The sequence below is a fragment of the Zasmidium cellare genome (genome assembly GCF_010093935.1).
Source record: "Zasmidium cellare ATCC 36951 unplaced genomic scaffold M409scaffold_15, whole genome shotgun sequence".
Lineage (NCBI taxonomy): Eukaryota > Fungi > Ascomycota > Dothideomycetes > Mycosphaerellales > Mycosphaerellaceae > Zasmidium > Zasmidium cellare.
In genome coordinates, this window is record NW_022986959.1 from 283,089 (window position 1) to 296,138 (window position 13,050).

Genomic DNA, 13,050 nt, shown 5'->3' on the forward strand with positions numbered 1-13,050 from the left:
GTGCGGGAACCAACTGCAACACGACACTCCCAGGAAACAAGCAAAACATCACCGGCGCCTACATCATCATCAACTGATCGCCACCACACTACCGCAGCACCAGTACCGCCCACTTCACCAATACGACCACAGCCACTTTCATCGTCCCCATCGAGTACAGCATTGCATCAGAGTTCGTTACAAGCACCAAATTCCTTCATGAACTTCTTCCCGCCAGGCCACATCAATACCGTATTGTTCTTTCCGCACCACTGCCTCGGCTTTCAACTCCAAGAATAAGAAGAAATTACTCGCCACAGCCAAAACTTCGGTCAGATGTTGCTCGCTGGGAGAGCTGGTGCCGGCGTGCGAGCAGCTGGCGAGGGTTCTCCTAAACATTGACATAGCTATGGCGTACTACAGTACTAGATAGCCATTCCAGAGTCAACTCGGATGCATTCGCCAGTTACGCCGCGGTTCTTAGCTAGGAATACGAATGTCTCCGCAACGTCTTCGGTCGTTGTAATCCTTTTCAATCCCGACTTCTCCACATAGCCCTCCCGTCTCTTCTCGTCTAGTCACAAAATCCGCTCGGTATCTGTCAATCCAGGACAAACACCATTGACCCGAATTTTGGGTCCCTGGCTCTTTGCCAAGCACCTAACCAAATGATTGGTGGCTGCTCTCGAAACGGAGTACGCCAAGGAAGATCCGTCGGTAACCAATGCAGCAAGGGACGACATGACGAGAAAGCAGCCCCCGTCTGGATTGGAATTGAACAGCGCATGCGCTTCCTGCAGAAGAAAGATGTTCGATTTGACCAGCGTGTTGAAGGTGTAATCCCAGTCCGAAGACGACAAGGCGAAAATGTCGTGGAAAGGCGCGATCTTAGTGTTTCCGGCATTGGAAACGACAATGTCCAGACCGCCCAAGGCCTGAATAGACTTCTGTACTAGTGCTTGACAATCGTTCTCTCTTGAGACATCGGCCTGGATTGTAACTGTCGTGACGCCGTGTTGATCGCGTAGCTCCGTCGAGAGGTCCGTTGCCAATTTTTCCGACGTCAAATAGTTGATAGCGACATGGCAGCCTTCGCCAGCGAACGCTTGAGCGATGGCCTTGCCGATGCCTCGTGAGCCACCAGTAATTAATATCTTGCGGTTTTTGAGATTCATCGTGGAAGTGGCGCTTGAAACGACGGCCTAGGATCACAGCGAGCTGATGCGGAAGTCTGTTATATGATTGCTCGCTGCCAATATGAGCTGAACACTACAAGGCCTAGAAAGTCAGAGCAGTGCCCGTATAGGGCAAGTACTAGATGGCTGAGATTCGTTGCCAATGGACCTTAGCGTCCAGCCCGTCCATACATTCCTAAGATGGGCTTTGCTAGCTGAACGCTCGCTCCATGTGGATACCATAATCTCAAGAGCTCTCGTACCAGCCTCAGCCATCTTGATCGCTATTTCCGCACTCTCGCCCTGATGCTGAACCGAAAAATCCCGCTGTGCAGGGTCGACGCTGTGCCGCCCACAAATTTGGCTTCGCGAAACTAGTGAGATTCGAAGAGCTGCATCTGAATCACCCTACACGCACATGTGGGACGGCCTGCACACAGGTTCAATGCGGCGAGACATCTATGCACCATTGGCACGTTCTGGATGGGATAAAGCAAGAAGGGACACTCTCGGGGAGGGAACTAGGAGACTGTAAGGGAGAGAAAGGAAAAGGGAGTCCTCAGAAGGGTCCGTCAAAGTCTCGTTCTAGGAGGCTTTGGGATGCTGCAGTACAAGACACCCCACACATGGAACGGTTACGGCTCTAGTAGAAATCCGTCAATAAGAAATAATTTCTTATAGCCTCCACTCTTGTTTATCAGTTGCGTTAATGCAGAAATGCTTAAAAATGTCTACGGTACAATCCATATCTCGGTAGTAGGATTTTCTATGGCAAGATCGAGCCACTGTCTTCCTAGCTAGAGTTTTCGAGAAGCATGGATCCAACGTCCTGTCCAGTTCTAGAATAGTGTATCCTACAATAAAGCCCACATATTTGATCTTATTGGCGAGGCATGAGGCATATGCCCACTTTAACTAAAGGAAAGCTATAGCTATAATAAGAAAAGAAAAGAAAAGATTAATGCACATATATACGACATTCACATATTATAGAACAGATTTCGCCTTCACTAGAAGCTCAAAAACTAAGCTAGCTTTATTCCTTAGCCCCAGCAGGTAAGTGAATGTTCAGATGTTCTCGGCTGAAGCCAGCTTTAGCGTCGTGTGCGTGCTTCAAACAGCATGGAGTGCTCGAGGGCTCGCTTCCGAAGCTCTTCTCTCGCCACAAAACATCCACCACGCCTACTGGTAAGAACAGCTCGCGTCGTCTTTACACTCTGCTGACAACTGACAGGACAGTAGCATCCATTCGCACTCAGCCTCCGCGCACGCGACTGCATTCGGCCGCCATGGCGAGAACCGCGAAGCGACCATGTGCCGACGAGCCAGAAACCCAGAGGCCTCGAACTCACACCAAGATCTCGAACAATACATCATATTCATCCCCATCGCACCTACCTACGACCGAGCCGACCACGAAACACATCATGGATTTCAACAACGAGAACGAGAGAGAGGACCGCATCATGCCATCTCGCGACACAGCCGACCAAGAGCCTGACCAGGCAAAAGAAAAGGAGACGGCAGCACAGAAGGTGTTCAGCATGTCTGAGGTGGTGCAAATCATGCTCGACGACATGACTCCAAAAGAGCTGTTCCAGCCCGTCCGCATCAACCGCACCTTCTGTGATACCATTGCCCAGCTCCCAAGATTCCAACACAGAATGTTCCTCACACCGACCAAGGTCTACCACCAGGCTGAGCGGGCTACGAATGGATACTTGAGGCTCTCCGAACCTATCGAACTCAACTCAACCCTTTCATCTCTGCAGATGACTGGACTGTGTGGCAGAATGCAGTGGACTTGGAAGACTACCTAGGACTCGACAAGGGCTTCAATACCTGCGAATACTGTAGCCGGTATCAACACATCATGTTTCCAACTCTTCATCGACGTACAATCTAAAGAGACGATGCTTCGCCTTGGACTCGACTTGCCAGGCCCTGTGACTAGGACTACCCTCACCCAGCCGATCTTCTGCAGCGATTTGATGATGTTATGGCCATCTGAACCCCTCACTGAAGCAATCCAAATCGCCGGCGTCACCACAAAGCGAGAGGTCGAGAAGGTCGTGGCTCGTGTCAATGTCATACCCACGAATCTCGGCCAGTGGCTTGCCGTCGCCAGGGCACTTGCTGCGCACGAATCATCCCTCGACGACTGGGTTCGCAAATTCGCCGGCAGACCACTAGCCAAGATCGAGGTGGCCAAGACTGTCTTTCCACCACACGTGCAAGACGTACTCTGTGGTAACGTAACATACACGCACTCCTGGAACGGTCCAGGAACTTAGAAGAAGGAGATTCGAAAATGAAGACCCGGAAAGCGATCACCGCGGGTGAAGAGTGCACTGGAAGGCAGGAGGACGAAGGCAGAGAGTACCAGCGGTATGGCGATGATACGACGAGGTCTGGAAGCGTGGAGAAGGCGACGTAAGTGGTATAGCACTGGCGTGATCAGTCAGACATTCGCAGCTCCTCCCGCTGCGAGTGGGAAACGAGGAGATGCAGAACGCTAGCACGGATTCAACATGTACATCCAGACTCTACGTCTCCCTTTGTCTTCATCCTGTTCGAGGTTAGCTGACCTTTCTCCTTTCTCTGTTCTACTTTTGTAACCATCCAAAGCCAGTAGTATCGAACAAAGACAACGACGTTCCCCAACTTTCTCAGACAGAGCTTAAAAGCAGAGAGCTGCAAAGACTTGAAGCACTACAGTTCCCTGCCTCGATTCAGAGATGTATCAAGGCATATGGCTTTTGCTGAGCATCATCCGCGTCTCACCTCCCAAACATGATGTATTGCTAACGAATACCCCCCGCCTTGTCCGTAATAGACTCCTCACAACCTAGCACCTCTCTCCTTCCTAAAAACCTCCCTCACCGGCTCAAACACCCGATCCTGCCACTTCTTAAACGCCACACTCCCATCCCCAACAATCCCCTGCAGACTCTCAAAAACCTCCCTCCTCCGCGCCTTCGAAACTCCCAACAACGTCCCACCAGGATACCTCCCCTCCCCATCCTCAATCACCTCCTTCATCGCCTCCGCAACCTCCTCCGCCGAGATCGAGTTCTTCTCCCGATAGCTGAACTGCGCCGCCATTTTCCTCCCCGCGGGACCCGTCCACAGCGGCGTGCTGACCTGCCCGGGCAGGATCGCGACGACTTTGCAGGACTCGTCGATATCGGCTTGCGCCATGCTTTTCGTGAAGCCCGTTACGGCATGTTTGGTTGCACAGTACATTGCGGTTGCGTAGCCTCCGTAGATGCCTGCGATGCTGGAAAGGATGAGCACGACGCAGGGTTTGTTGACGGAGAGGCAGGAGCGCATTGCTATGCGTGTGAATTTCATGGGGTGTTCGGCGTTTACTCGCATGGCGTGGTAGCCGCCCTCTTTCTCGGTGTCGTAGAGCCAGGAACTCCATTCTGGCTCGAAGATGGCGGCGCCGGCGATCCAGATGTCTGCGACTTGGCCGGCACCGAAGCACTTTTCGACTTTCTTCGGAATGTACTCGAGATGTCGCCAATTTGCAACATCGCATCGCAAGAAGTGTACTTTCTCGCCAATGAGACTTTCAGCTTCTGGGGTGAGTCTGAGATCACAAATCAGAACTCCCCGAGCGCCGCTCTGCATGGCCAACCGGACGAAGGCTAGACATATCCCTGAGCCGCCGCCGGTCACCACGATCAGCCTGTCTTTCAGAGGAAAATGACCAACAGGCATCGTAAGAGAAGTATCATAAACGGTGGCGATGTTTTGGGTACTGTTGTTGATGCACGACGTATCAAGAAAAGATATCTGCGGCCCTATAAGCTTGATCCTGAAGGATTCTTGCAGCTTTAGGGCGGAGGGATAATTCTGCAAAGCCATCGTAAGCTTCATTACACATCCATTTGGCTGACTGATGATTGTGCATGCTGTACTTTGCAGGAGTCAAGTGGTGGGCTTTGAGTGTCCATTCCGTGTTGTTGAGCAATGGTCTCCCGCCAGACTTGACGCATTCTGCAGCGGTGAAAAGGTGGCAGCATGACACCTCAAGTCAGTTTTCGAGACCCTTCTGCTTGCCGTCGTCTGGCTCATAGTTCAATCAATCCCACTGAGGAAGTTGACTGATATGAAGCGCTCAGAGGCAGACTATCCAGCTTCTCAAATCCGTGTACACTTGTGAGGTCTTTCGTCCGGAAATCCAGTACCGTCGAGAGGGCATGGCCCTTCTCTGCCGCAGAAGGCTATGTGAAAGACTTAGTGCTGTGAAGTATACAATGCCAAAGTACTGCCACGTCCGTTGAGCGACTGTACTGGCATCATCACAGGTTGCATGCGTTGCTTCGGACGAATGCTTTGGTTCTTGAACAGTCTCGTCATGGCTGCAAATCCAAGGGCCCTGCGTGCCATGTTGTCACAGAACTGTAGATGAAACGCCGTTCAATTGGAAAGCCTCGATTGCTCTCACAGATGTTAGGATTCGCATGTTGACGGGGAAGAGGCATTCGGGCATTGCCGTTGTTGTGTGCATCCAAGAGCTGAAGACCCACTCATGGAGATATGAACAAGCTGGAGGCCGAGTACTTACTCCGTCTGCGAAGGAAGGGCTGCACAGGTTGTTTGTCGAGAAACACAAGACATGTCGTGGCGTGGAAGCAGAGGTAGTGGAGGTGGCGATGACCCTCTGACCCTCCGCTTTCACCCTCCGATACGACCGTCCGCTTGCCGCTAACAGTGCATGATCGTCCGATCCTCCGCAGCTGCTAGCTCTTCAAGCTCGACTTCACGTCGAAGTATAAATGGGAGCATTCAGCACTCCAGAAGACTTATAAAAGCCATCGGCTTCTTCGAGATACTTGCAAAATCCGAGAGACCAGGCCCAGGACGGGATCAGAATGGCCCAGACCAGCGAAGAGTTCGCTGTTTCTCCAGCATATAAAGCGTCCCAAAGCGGTATGTCTCTAGAGCCTACCCCGTCGGCTGTGGCTCAGACTAATGGCTGTGACAAGTTAAAAACTTTACCAAGACTTCACATAATGACACATATCCCGCCATTGATACCAGGGGTTCGCCCGATTGGAACTGCAAAGGCAAAGCCATGTTGATCACCGGCGCCAATGGTGGCGTTGGCCGAGCAGTCGTGCAGGCCTATGCTCGGATGGGAGCGACACATATAGGACTTGGTGTGCGGCGTGATGTCCCTGATCTGGTCAAGGCAGTCAAAGCAGCGGCCGCGGAGAAAGGCCATCCAGAGCCAACGGTGACGACAGTCCATATCGACTTGGAAGACCGGGCCAGCATCTCCGCAGCAGCAGAGCAGCTCGAGCGGGAATGGGGCCGTCTTGACATCGTGATCAGCAACGCTGGCTACTTACCACGCTGGGAGCCGCTGCTTGACGGTGACGAGTTAGATTACTGGAAGGCCTGGGAGCTGAATATCCGAGGGACTTACTGGCTTGCCAAAGCTTTCCTCCCGCTTCTATTGAAGTGTGGCGGCGACAAGACATTTGTGGCCATCAGCAGTATGGGTGCTCATATCCTCACGCCGGGTGCCAGCTCGTACCAGACGACCAAGTTTGCCGTTTGCCGCTTCGTTGAGTTCATGATGGCGGATTATGGTGACCAGGGCCTGGTAGCGTACGCAATGCATCCAGCCTCGATGCTGACCGAGCTCGCGAGCAACATTCCTGCACACATGCACCGTAAGTTGACCAACGATTCCAGAGGAGATCTTCACGCCAGCTGATGTTATGGGCGCAGAGTTCCTGAACGATACTCCTGAGTTGGTTGGTGATACATTCGCGTTCCTCGGTAGCAAGAAGAGAGATTGGCTTGCGGGACGGTTCGTCGCTGTCTGCTGGGACATGCCGGAGCTGATGGCGAGGGAGAAAGAGATTGTGGAGAAGGATGCGCTGAAGTTTCGTATGGTGATGTAGTACATAGCGAGTGAAGTCGCGCGCCTCCTTCCTCATTGGGCCGCGCTAGAGGGTCAGCGAGATTTGGCGCAAGCTTGGCACGCTGGTCTCAAACAACTTTACACATCCCGCTGAAACTGACTTACAACCACGCACTCTCTCCCACATCTCGTCGCCGATTGTGCCAACAAGTCTTGTAATAGCTGATTTGACCCTCTCATCTGTATGGAGAGCGACCGCGTTTTTCAAACATCACTGCTGAAACCCCCCCACAGTCACCATGGCCGCCTTCCCGCGCACCCGCCTCCCTCTGCCGTGCCCTCCTCAAGAAACTCTCTCCGCCCTCACCCCACCATCCGCCGCATCCAAGGTCTTCGGCACTCCCGAGCTCCTCGAGCTCATAATCGAGCATCTCCCCGTCCCAAGCAAGTTCCGGGCGATGCGTGTGGACTGCGTTTTCCACAACACCATCGCCGGCTCCAGCAAGCTGCGCACACAGATGTTCCTCGACGTGACCTGCCGCACTTATGTCCCCGACGACCACCCACTGAAGCGAAACCCCCTCCTTACGGATCGCCTTGCCAGGTCCTTCCGCTTCGACTTGAGAGACACTCTCAACATCTCCGACCTCGCCATCGTTGCATTCAGCTACTGGGCCACCGGTCCAAAACCGACCTTGGAACTCAGCACAGAATCGAGAGAAGCCGCGCTCACACTCCTCAACACCGCGCTCCCACCTACTTTCCTCGATATGGCTGTCACGGAGCCATGCCTCTCAAGCGAGCTCTGCCTGACGTGGCCCACCAATCCGGTCCCAGAAGATGCACGCCATCCGCCCGTGACTGAACCCACATTCCTTTACAGCGACCCATCTCGGTCACCGCTGTGCGTGGTTGAGGCTTCAGTTCGATCCTCATCACCATGCATGTGGCTCAAAGTCATGCGGACGCTCGTGGAGCATGGAGCTGTTGTTGAGAAGAAGGCTACGGATGAGGGGTGGGATTTTCGGGTAGAGGAAAGCGTGGGACATTATTGGCCTGGGACCCAGGCCATTCTTTTGGGCGATCCTGTATATCGTATCAGCTACCCAAGGACGCAAGAGAGCAACTGTGTTGCGATGTGAGACAAAGTAGGAATGATAAGAGGTCTGGATTACAGTGAGGCGAAAGAGTCGGGCAATAACAGCTTCGGGCAGAAGATTAAGATATGGCGAGAAACAGAGCGCATGAAGCCAGCTCAGCGCAGGAAGACTGAAAACGAGAAGCAACGCGGCGGATACAGGGCAAGATACAAAGCACAGGCTCGGTTTTTGCTCGGAGGTTGCAGCATTCTCGGTGGTCTTCGGTGGTCGAACTCCTATGATCAAGTATGATGGTATCATGGCTCGTCAACAGTTTGTCATCAATACCATTTCACCAACCCTCTCCATCGCTGGCTGTGACACTCAGCCTACCATTGATATGCGATCATGCTGTCTCATCATATACTTCTGGGGAGAGCCGACGAATTGCTCCCGAGGCATTGATGTCCTTGACTTCTTTTCCACCCTACTCACTCCACCCTGCACAACGAAGCAACCGTCAAGCCTCCAGTGCCCTATTCGAACCAGATGCCTTCCCTCCAAGATCAACGTATACCTCAAAACGTACACTCCTTCAATCCTATGACAAAATAGACGGAATCTCTAAAACTATTATGGTATCAATGGAAAGCACTTTATGCCAGGAGTCAAGCAATGTCAATGAAAAGACTAGGATGTGAGGAATGAGAGGCGACGGAGAAGGCACGAGCCGTTCCTGATACCACGACGGGTGAGGAAGCGCGGTTATGAAGGGGGAAGCGGGCCATGAAGGAGAAAAAATTGTTTGGTTGATTCTGCCAGTAGCCATAGCCCTCTCCTCGTCACCACCAACCCTCCATAAAACCCTCTCGCCGCAGGACCATCGCCGTGAGCAGTTTGGCCTGGCCCGCTGAACGGAACGAAGCCTGTGTTGCCGGCAGGAAAGCCAGCAAAGATGCCTGGGTACTGGTAATGGTGGCGCCGACCCGAGCGAAGCTGTGATAGAACTACTGGCCCATTGGAGGGTAGCCGGCATGTTGAGGGTACCTCTCGTGCTCTTTCGTGAACACCGTCTCTTGGGACAGGAAGGCCGAGCGGTTGTCGTTGAGTTCTCCGCCTCCCCGACGGCGTCAGGGAACTCTGGTAAGCCGAGATGATCTCGCTCTCTCAACTCCTCCACGCCGTCGGGGAGTTCTGGTAGGCCGAAGGCCCACACTCGCCTGGCATGTTGAAGCCTTCAAGTCCAAGACCACCGATGCGGTCGTTCAGCTCTTGCAGTTCAGCCGTGACGCTCTCGCTCTCTCAACTCCTCGACAGCGCCAGGAAACTCTGGCAAGCTGAGACGCTCGCGACGAGGCTGTTGGCTGTCCAACCGCAGGCCGGCGACCTCGGTTGGAACAGGCCTCGCCGGCCAGTATTCTCGGCAGACCGCTTGTGCTGTGGGCTGTCAGTCTCAACGTCGAATTTCGGTCTCAATATCAACACGTACCTCGCCCAGGCCATTGGGCTTAGGGAAGCCCTTCGCGGTGTCGGCTGTCCCTGGCCTGCGTGGCCGAGTCTTTCCTCCACGCCGGACGGCCCGGCACACCAGTGTGCTATGAGCGAAAGAAGTCAGCTAGGACGTCACATGGCTTCTGATACTCTCAATACTCACCTTGCTGGTGTGCGGTGCTGGAGAGATCTCAAGTGGGCCCCATCAAATCTCCATCAAACCTCCATCAAATCACCGGGCGTCGCACCTCCTTCCTCCTCAACACACCCGCGTTGGTGCAGCGAGGCTTGGGACGGTAGCCAGGGCGTTCGTCCATGATGGCAGAGTTCCGGAATTTTTCGACGAGACAGTCATGGCCACACGCCGCAAGCAGCGGTGGGACTTGATCAGCGCCGTCCGAGAACCGCATGTGCTTGAAGGAAAGTCAGCTAGGGTTTCTGGATCTCTCGAAAGCGCTCTTGTACTTACCTTGCAGTTGTTCGGTCTTAAAAAGACCAAAACCTGATTCAGTTCGAGCCGGCGGCCGGATCAGAACTCCACCAGCCGTCCGCTATCTTCGCCACGACAGCAGAGCAGTCGACGAATGTGCTGGTTCCAATGCCTGCTCTGGGAATGCTGGAGGAATGGCACGATCGACTCTGCGTCGATGAAGTTGACGAAGCCGCAGCCGACGCTTAGGTTGCGCTCGAAATCGAGCCGCATGTATACGAAATCGTACTTGCCGAAGCTGACGGCGTCGACTGCGGGTGGCAGCCGAACGTTCATAGCGACGTTGCTTTTTGATCCTTCGATGTCGGGGCCTCGCAGGTCCACCGGTTTGGCAGGTTGCGAATCATGACCGTAGTGCGGACGTCTTGTCCGTTGCTGATTCGTGCGACGCTGACTTCTTGGTTGTCTCTGGTGATTCCAACGACGCTCACTTCTTGGTCGTCTCTGGCTGAGACGCCGCGGTGGCGTCGTCGCCCTCTGGGTTCGAGATGCTACGCGCCATCTTCGGTCTGGCGGATTGGTATGAGCCCGCCTTGGCGTGAGCGGACTACGGCTTGGGGAACTCAGTCGTGGCAAGTGGATGGCTCTCGAGCGGTTTGAAGGCTTCGCGCCTCGAGATGCCGTCGGTGATGTTGATGATGTCGAGGTTGGACTTGGCACAGAAGTCTGCAATGGCAATGTCGCGATAGTCAGACAGCCCTTTGTGATCCGACGCGTGTGGAAGAAGCGGCCAGTGTTGCCAGGCATGACATGATGCCGCCGGTATCAAGATGCTTGGTGCGCGTGCGATGTTGATGTCGGAAGGTGCCGTCACGTATCCAATTGCCGAGCGGTCATTGCTGAGAGTTGTAGGTGTTGGTGCAGGCGAGCTGGCCGCGCGCCATGAGGTGGAGGTGACGGAGGTGGTGGTGGACGTTGGACATGACCCCTCATCACTGCTGTTTTTGCTGCTGGAGGCCAGCTCGTCGTTGCGTTCATGGTGAGGTGGGTGCTGCTCGTCGGGTGCCGTCGCTTGCAGTCTTGGGCTGGTGGTGATGCTGCCAGATACTGACGCGTGTTGGTGCTGACGGAGCCTGGCTTTTCTGTAGGTGGCTTTAGAAGGCGACGACGTTGATATGCTTGCATGCAGGTGAGTAACGCTAAGGTGGAAGCGCGGAAGGGGTGGGCGAGGGGGGGCTGCTGCAGCGGTGGCACGTTGTTTGGCTGCTCACCAGTTATAAAACACGTCGGATGGTCTGCACGCGACGGCATGATGAATGCAAATCAAGTCGTGATCATGATAGTCGTGGAGGCATCCAGCGCGATGTCGTTGTAAGGTGATGATGGGGCTGGGGGTGGTGGTGATGAAGGAGACTTGCTGGTATGCAGGCGCACGACGACAACATCAAGTAGGTAGCACACCTCAATATGAAAGGCAATGAATGAGGAGGGCAGTGACATAGACGCTCGCTTAATGGTTGTCGTGAGGGAGTTAAAACTACATATTGTGTTTGAAAATAGTATCACCAATTGAAAATTCCGGCTTGTCCGATGATATGGCTCAGGCGGAGAGCGTTTGGCGAAGGAGGTATGTACTTTCCGTGATTGTTTCGTGAAGTCCGGCTTGGCGGCGCGGCATCAAAGGTAACGTATCTGGACGGAAATCCGCGGTACGACGGGCATATCGAAGCTCAGCGGCTGACCCTGCTTGCGGGGAGTTCTCTTTTTTGCTTTTGTTATTGTTATATCGATATATGTTGAAGTCGAATATTTTGCATATATATGTGATGTTGCTTTTTGCAGAACTCGAACTCATCTAGCGCGTGGCTGTGCGATCTAGGGGGCTAGTGTGGCGTTTCATTTTGCCTGGCTGGTGGCCACGTCTCCGCGCTGCAGTGCTTCTCCTTTCGCGGGTCTCTCCAAAGTGCCTTCTTTAAGGTCTCCGGTATCGTTTCCTCCTTCCCATCACAGTGCGAGCATTCGGACGTGAGCGCTTTTCTTGATCGCGAAACCCATCGTTAGTGCCAAGGCAAGGGAAGCACGAGGAAATTCGTACTCAAAGTCTCAAAACCGCGACTGGGCTGACAAGATAGGACGTCATCGCCGGGCTGCTTACGATCAAGAAGGGCTGGTCAATGATTCGAGATCAGCATCTACCTCAACCACCTCATCGCATCAAGAGCTACACGAAGTACCATTCCTCAGAGACCGCGATTTTGGTGTACGATCCGCCAGCGGGGCCAATCTCATCCGATCAAGCTCTCAGAGTTGGTCAAAAGGTTTACAAGATTCAGGCTGCCTTGTCGCCTGCTCTGACACTGACGGCCATCTTTCAAGATCCACGGGGTACGTGCCGCGACGTCGAGAACGCGACGAGAATGCCGGAAGATAACAAGGCCTACGATATGGACAAACGGCGCGACAAAATGCTGGTGTGAGGTTGAGACACAGGCATCGGCCGGCCACATATCGCCTGCAGCTTGAGAGTGCGGCATTGCAGTGTTTTCTAGAGAATATCTGGAGGCTTCGCTATACCAAACGTCGCTTTCCATTCTTTCCAGTACACTCCGCCTTCTGCAAGGTATGGGTTGTGTTTTAGAAGAGCTCGAAATAGACTGGCATGTCTTCACATGCGCGGCAAGATGAAGACCACGGAAAGACACGAACAAGGCGGCACCGCAACGTCAAGCTTGAAGAAGTTCTACAGGCTCCAGCCCCCTGGAAGTATCGCCGGAACAAAGCTGGGACGTTGTAGCTCCCGGCCGCTTAGGGGGTCCTTGCATGAAGCGAACAAAGCCAGGGCAGGTCCGGATCCGAAGTCGGTCTCAATGTTCTCAATGCCGGCGAGGGCTGCAACTAGATGAGACTAGTATCTCACAGACTGTATGTCGGACCTCTGAGGGAAAGCAAAACTCGAGAGTGATGCATGTAGGTCTCATGCCGCGAAAACACAGGAGCCGCAAGTTTGAAGAG

At 53.7% G+C, this 13,050-nt stretch overlaps 6 protein-coding genes across 6 annotated transcripts; 3 read left to right on the top strand and 3 right to left on the bottom strand.

Annotated features, from left to right (window-relative positions):
* Positions 1 to 404: 404 nt before the first annotated feature.
* On the bottom strand, positions 405 to 1,154 carry M409DRAFT_36598 (uncharacterized protein; the record flags this gene model as incomplete). Its single annotated transcript, XM_033810579.1, is given in 2 exon segments — positions 405 to 543; positions 562 to 1,154. 2 exon segments carry the CDS (start codon positions 1,152 to 1,154, stop codon positions 405 to 407), a joined length of 732 nt encoding a protein of 243 aa, XP_033668323.1.
* Positions 1,155 to 2,443: 1,289 nt separating this feature from the next.
* M409DRAFT_22244 (uncharacterized protein) lies at positions 2,444 to 2,974 on the top strand (the record flags this gene model as incomplete). The annotated part of the gene is made up of 1 exon (XM_033806253.1): positions 2,444 to 2,974. The coding sequence occupies one exon, from the start codon at positions 2,444 to 2,446 to the stop codon at positions 2,972 to 2,974; it is 531 nt and encodes a 176-aa protein (XP_033668324.1).
* A 93-nt stretch (positions 2,975 to 3,067) lies between these two features.
* Positions 3,068 to 3,448, top strand: M409DRAFT_22245 (uncharacterized protein; the record flags this gene model as incomplete). Its single annotated transcript, XM_033806254.1, has 1 exon — positions 3,068 to 3,448. The coding sequence occupies one exon, from the start codon at positions 3,068 to 3,070 to the stop codon at positions 3,446 to 3,448; it is 381 nt and encodes a 126-aa protein (XP_033668325.1).
* Positions 3,449 to 3,995: 547 nt separating this feature from the next.
* Positions 3,996 to 4,880, bottom strand: M409DRAFT_66034 (uncharacterized protein; the record flags this gene model as incomplete). Its single annotated transcript, XM_033816760.1, has 1 exon — positions 3,996 to 4,880. The coding sequence occupies one exon, from the start codon at positions 4,878 to 4,880 to the stop codon at positions 3,996 to 3,998; it is 885 nt and encodes a 294-aa protein (XP_033668326.1).
* Positions 4,881 to 6,037: 1,157 nt separating this feature from the next.
* On the top strand, positions 6,038 to 7,078 carry M409DRAFT_66035 (uncharacterized protein; the record flags this gene model as incomplete). Its single annotated transcript, XM_033816761.1, has 3 exons — positions 6,038 to 6,095; positions 6,152 to 6,844; positions 6,903 to 7,078. 3 exons carry the CDS (start codon positions 6,038 to 6,040, stop codon positions 7,076 to 7,078), a joined length of 927 nt encoding a protein of 308 aa, XP_033668327.1.
* Positions 7,079 to 9,901: 2,823 nt separating this feature from the next.
* M409DRAFT_34099 (uncharacterized protein) lies at positions 9,902 to 10,466 on the bottom strand (the record flags this gene model as incomplete). The annotated part of the gene is made up of 3 exons (XM_033810313.1): positions 9,902 to 9,990; positions 10,176 to 10,384; positions 10,423 to 10,466. Coding segments are annotated over 3 exons (342 nt in total), but the record flags the coding sequence as incomplete, so codon positions are not given.
* Positions 10,467 to 13,050: the final 2,584 nt, after the last annotated feature.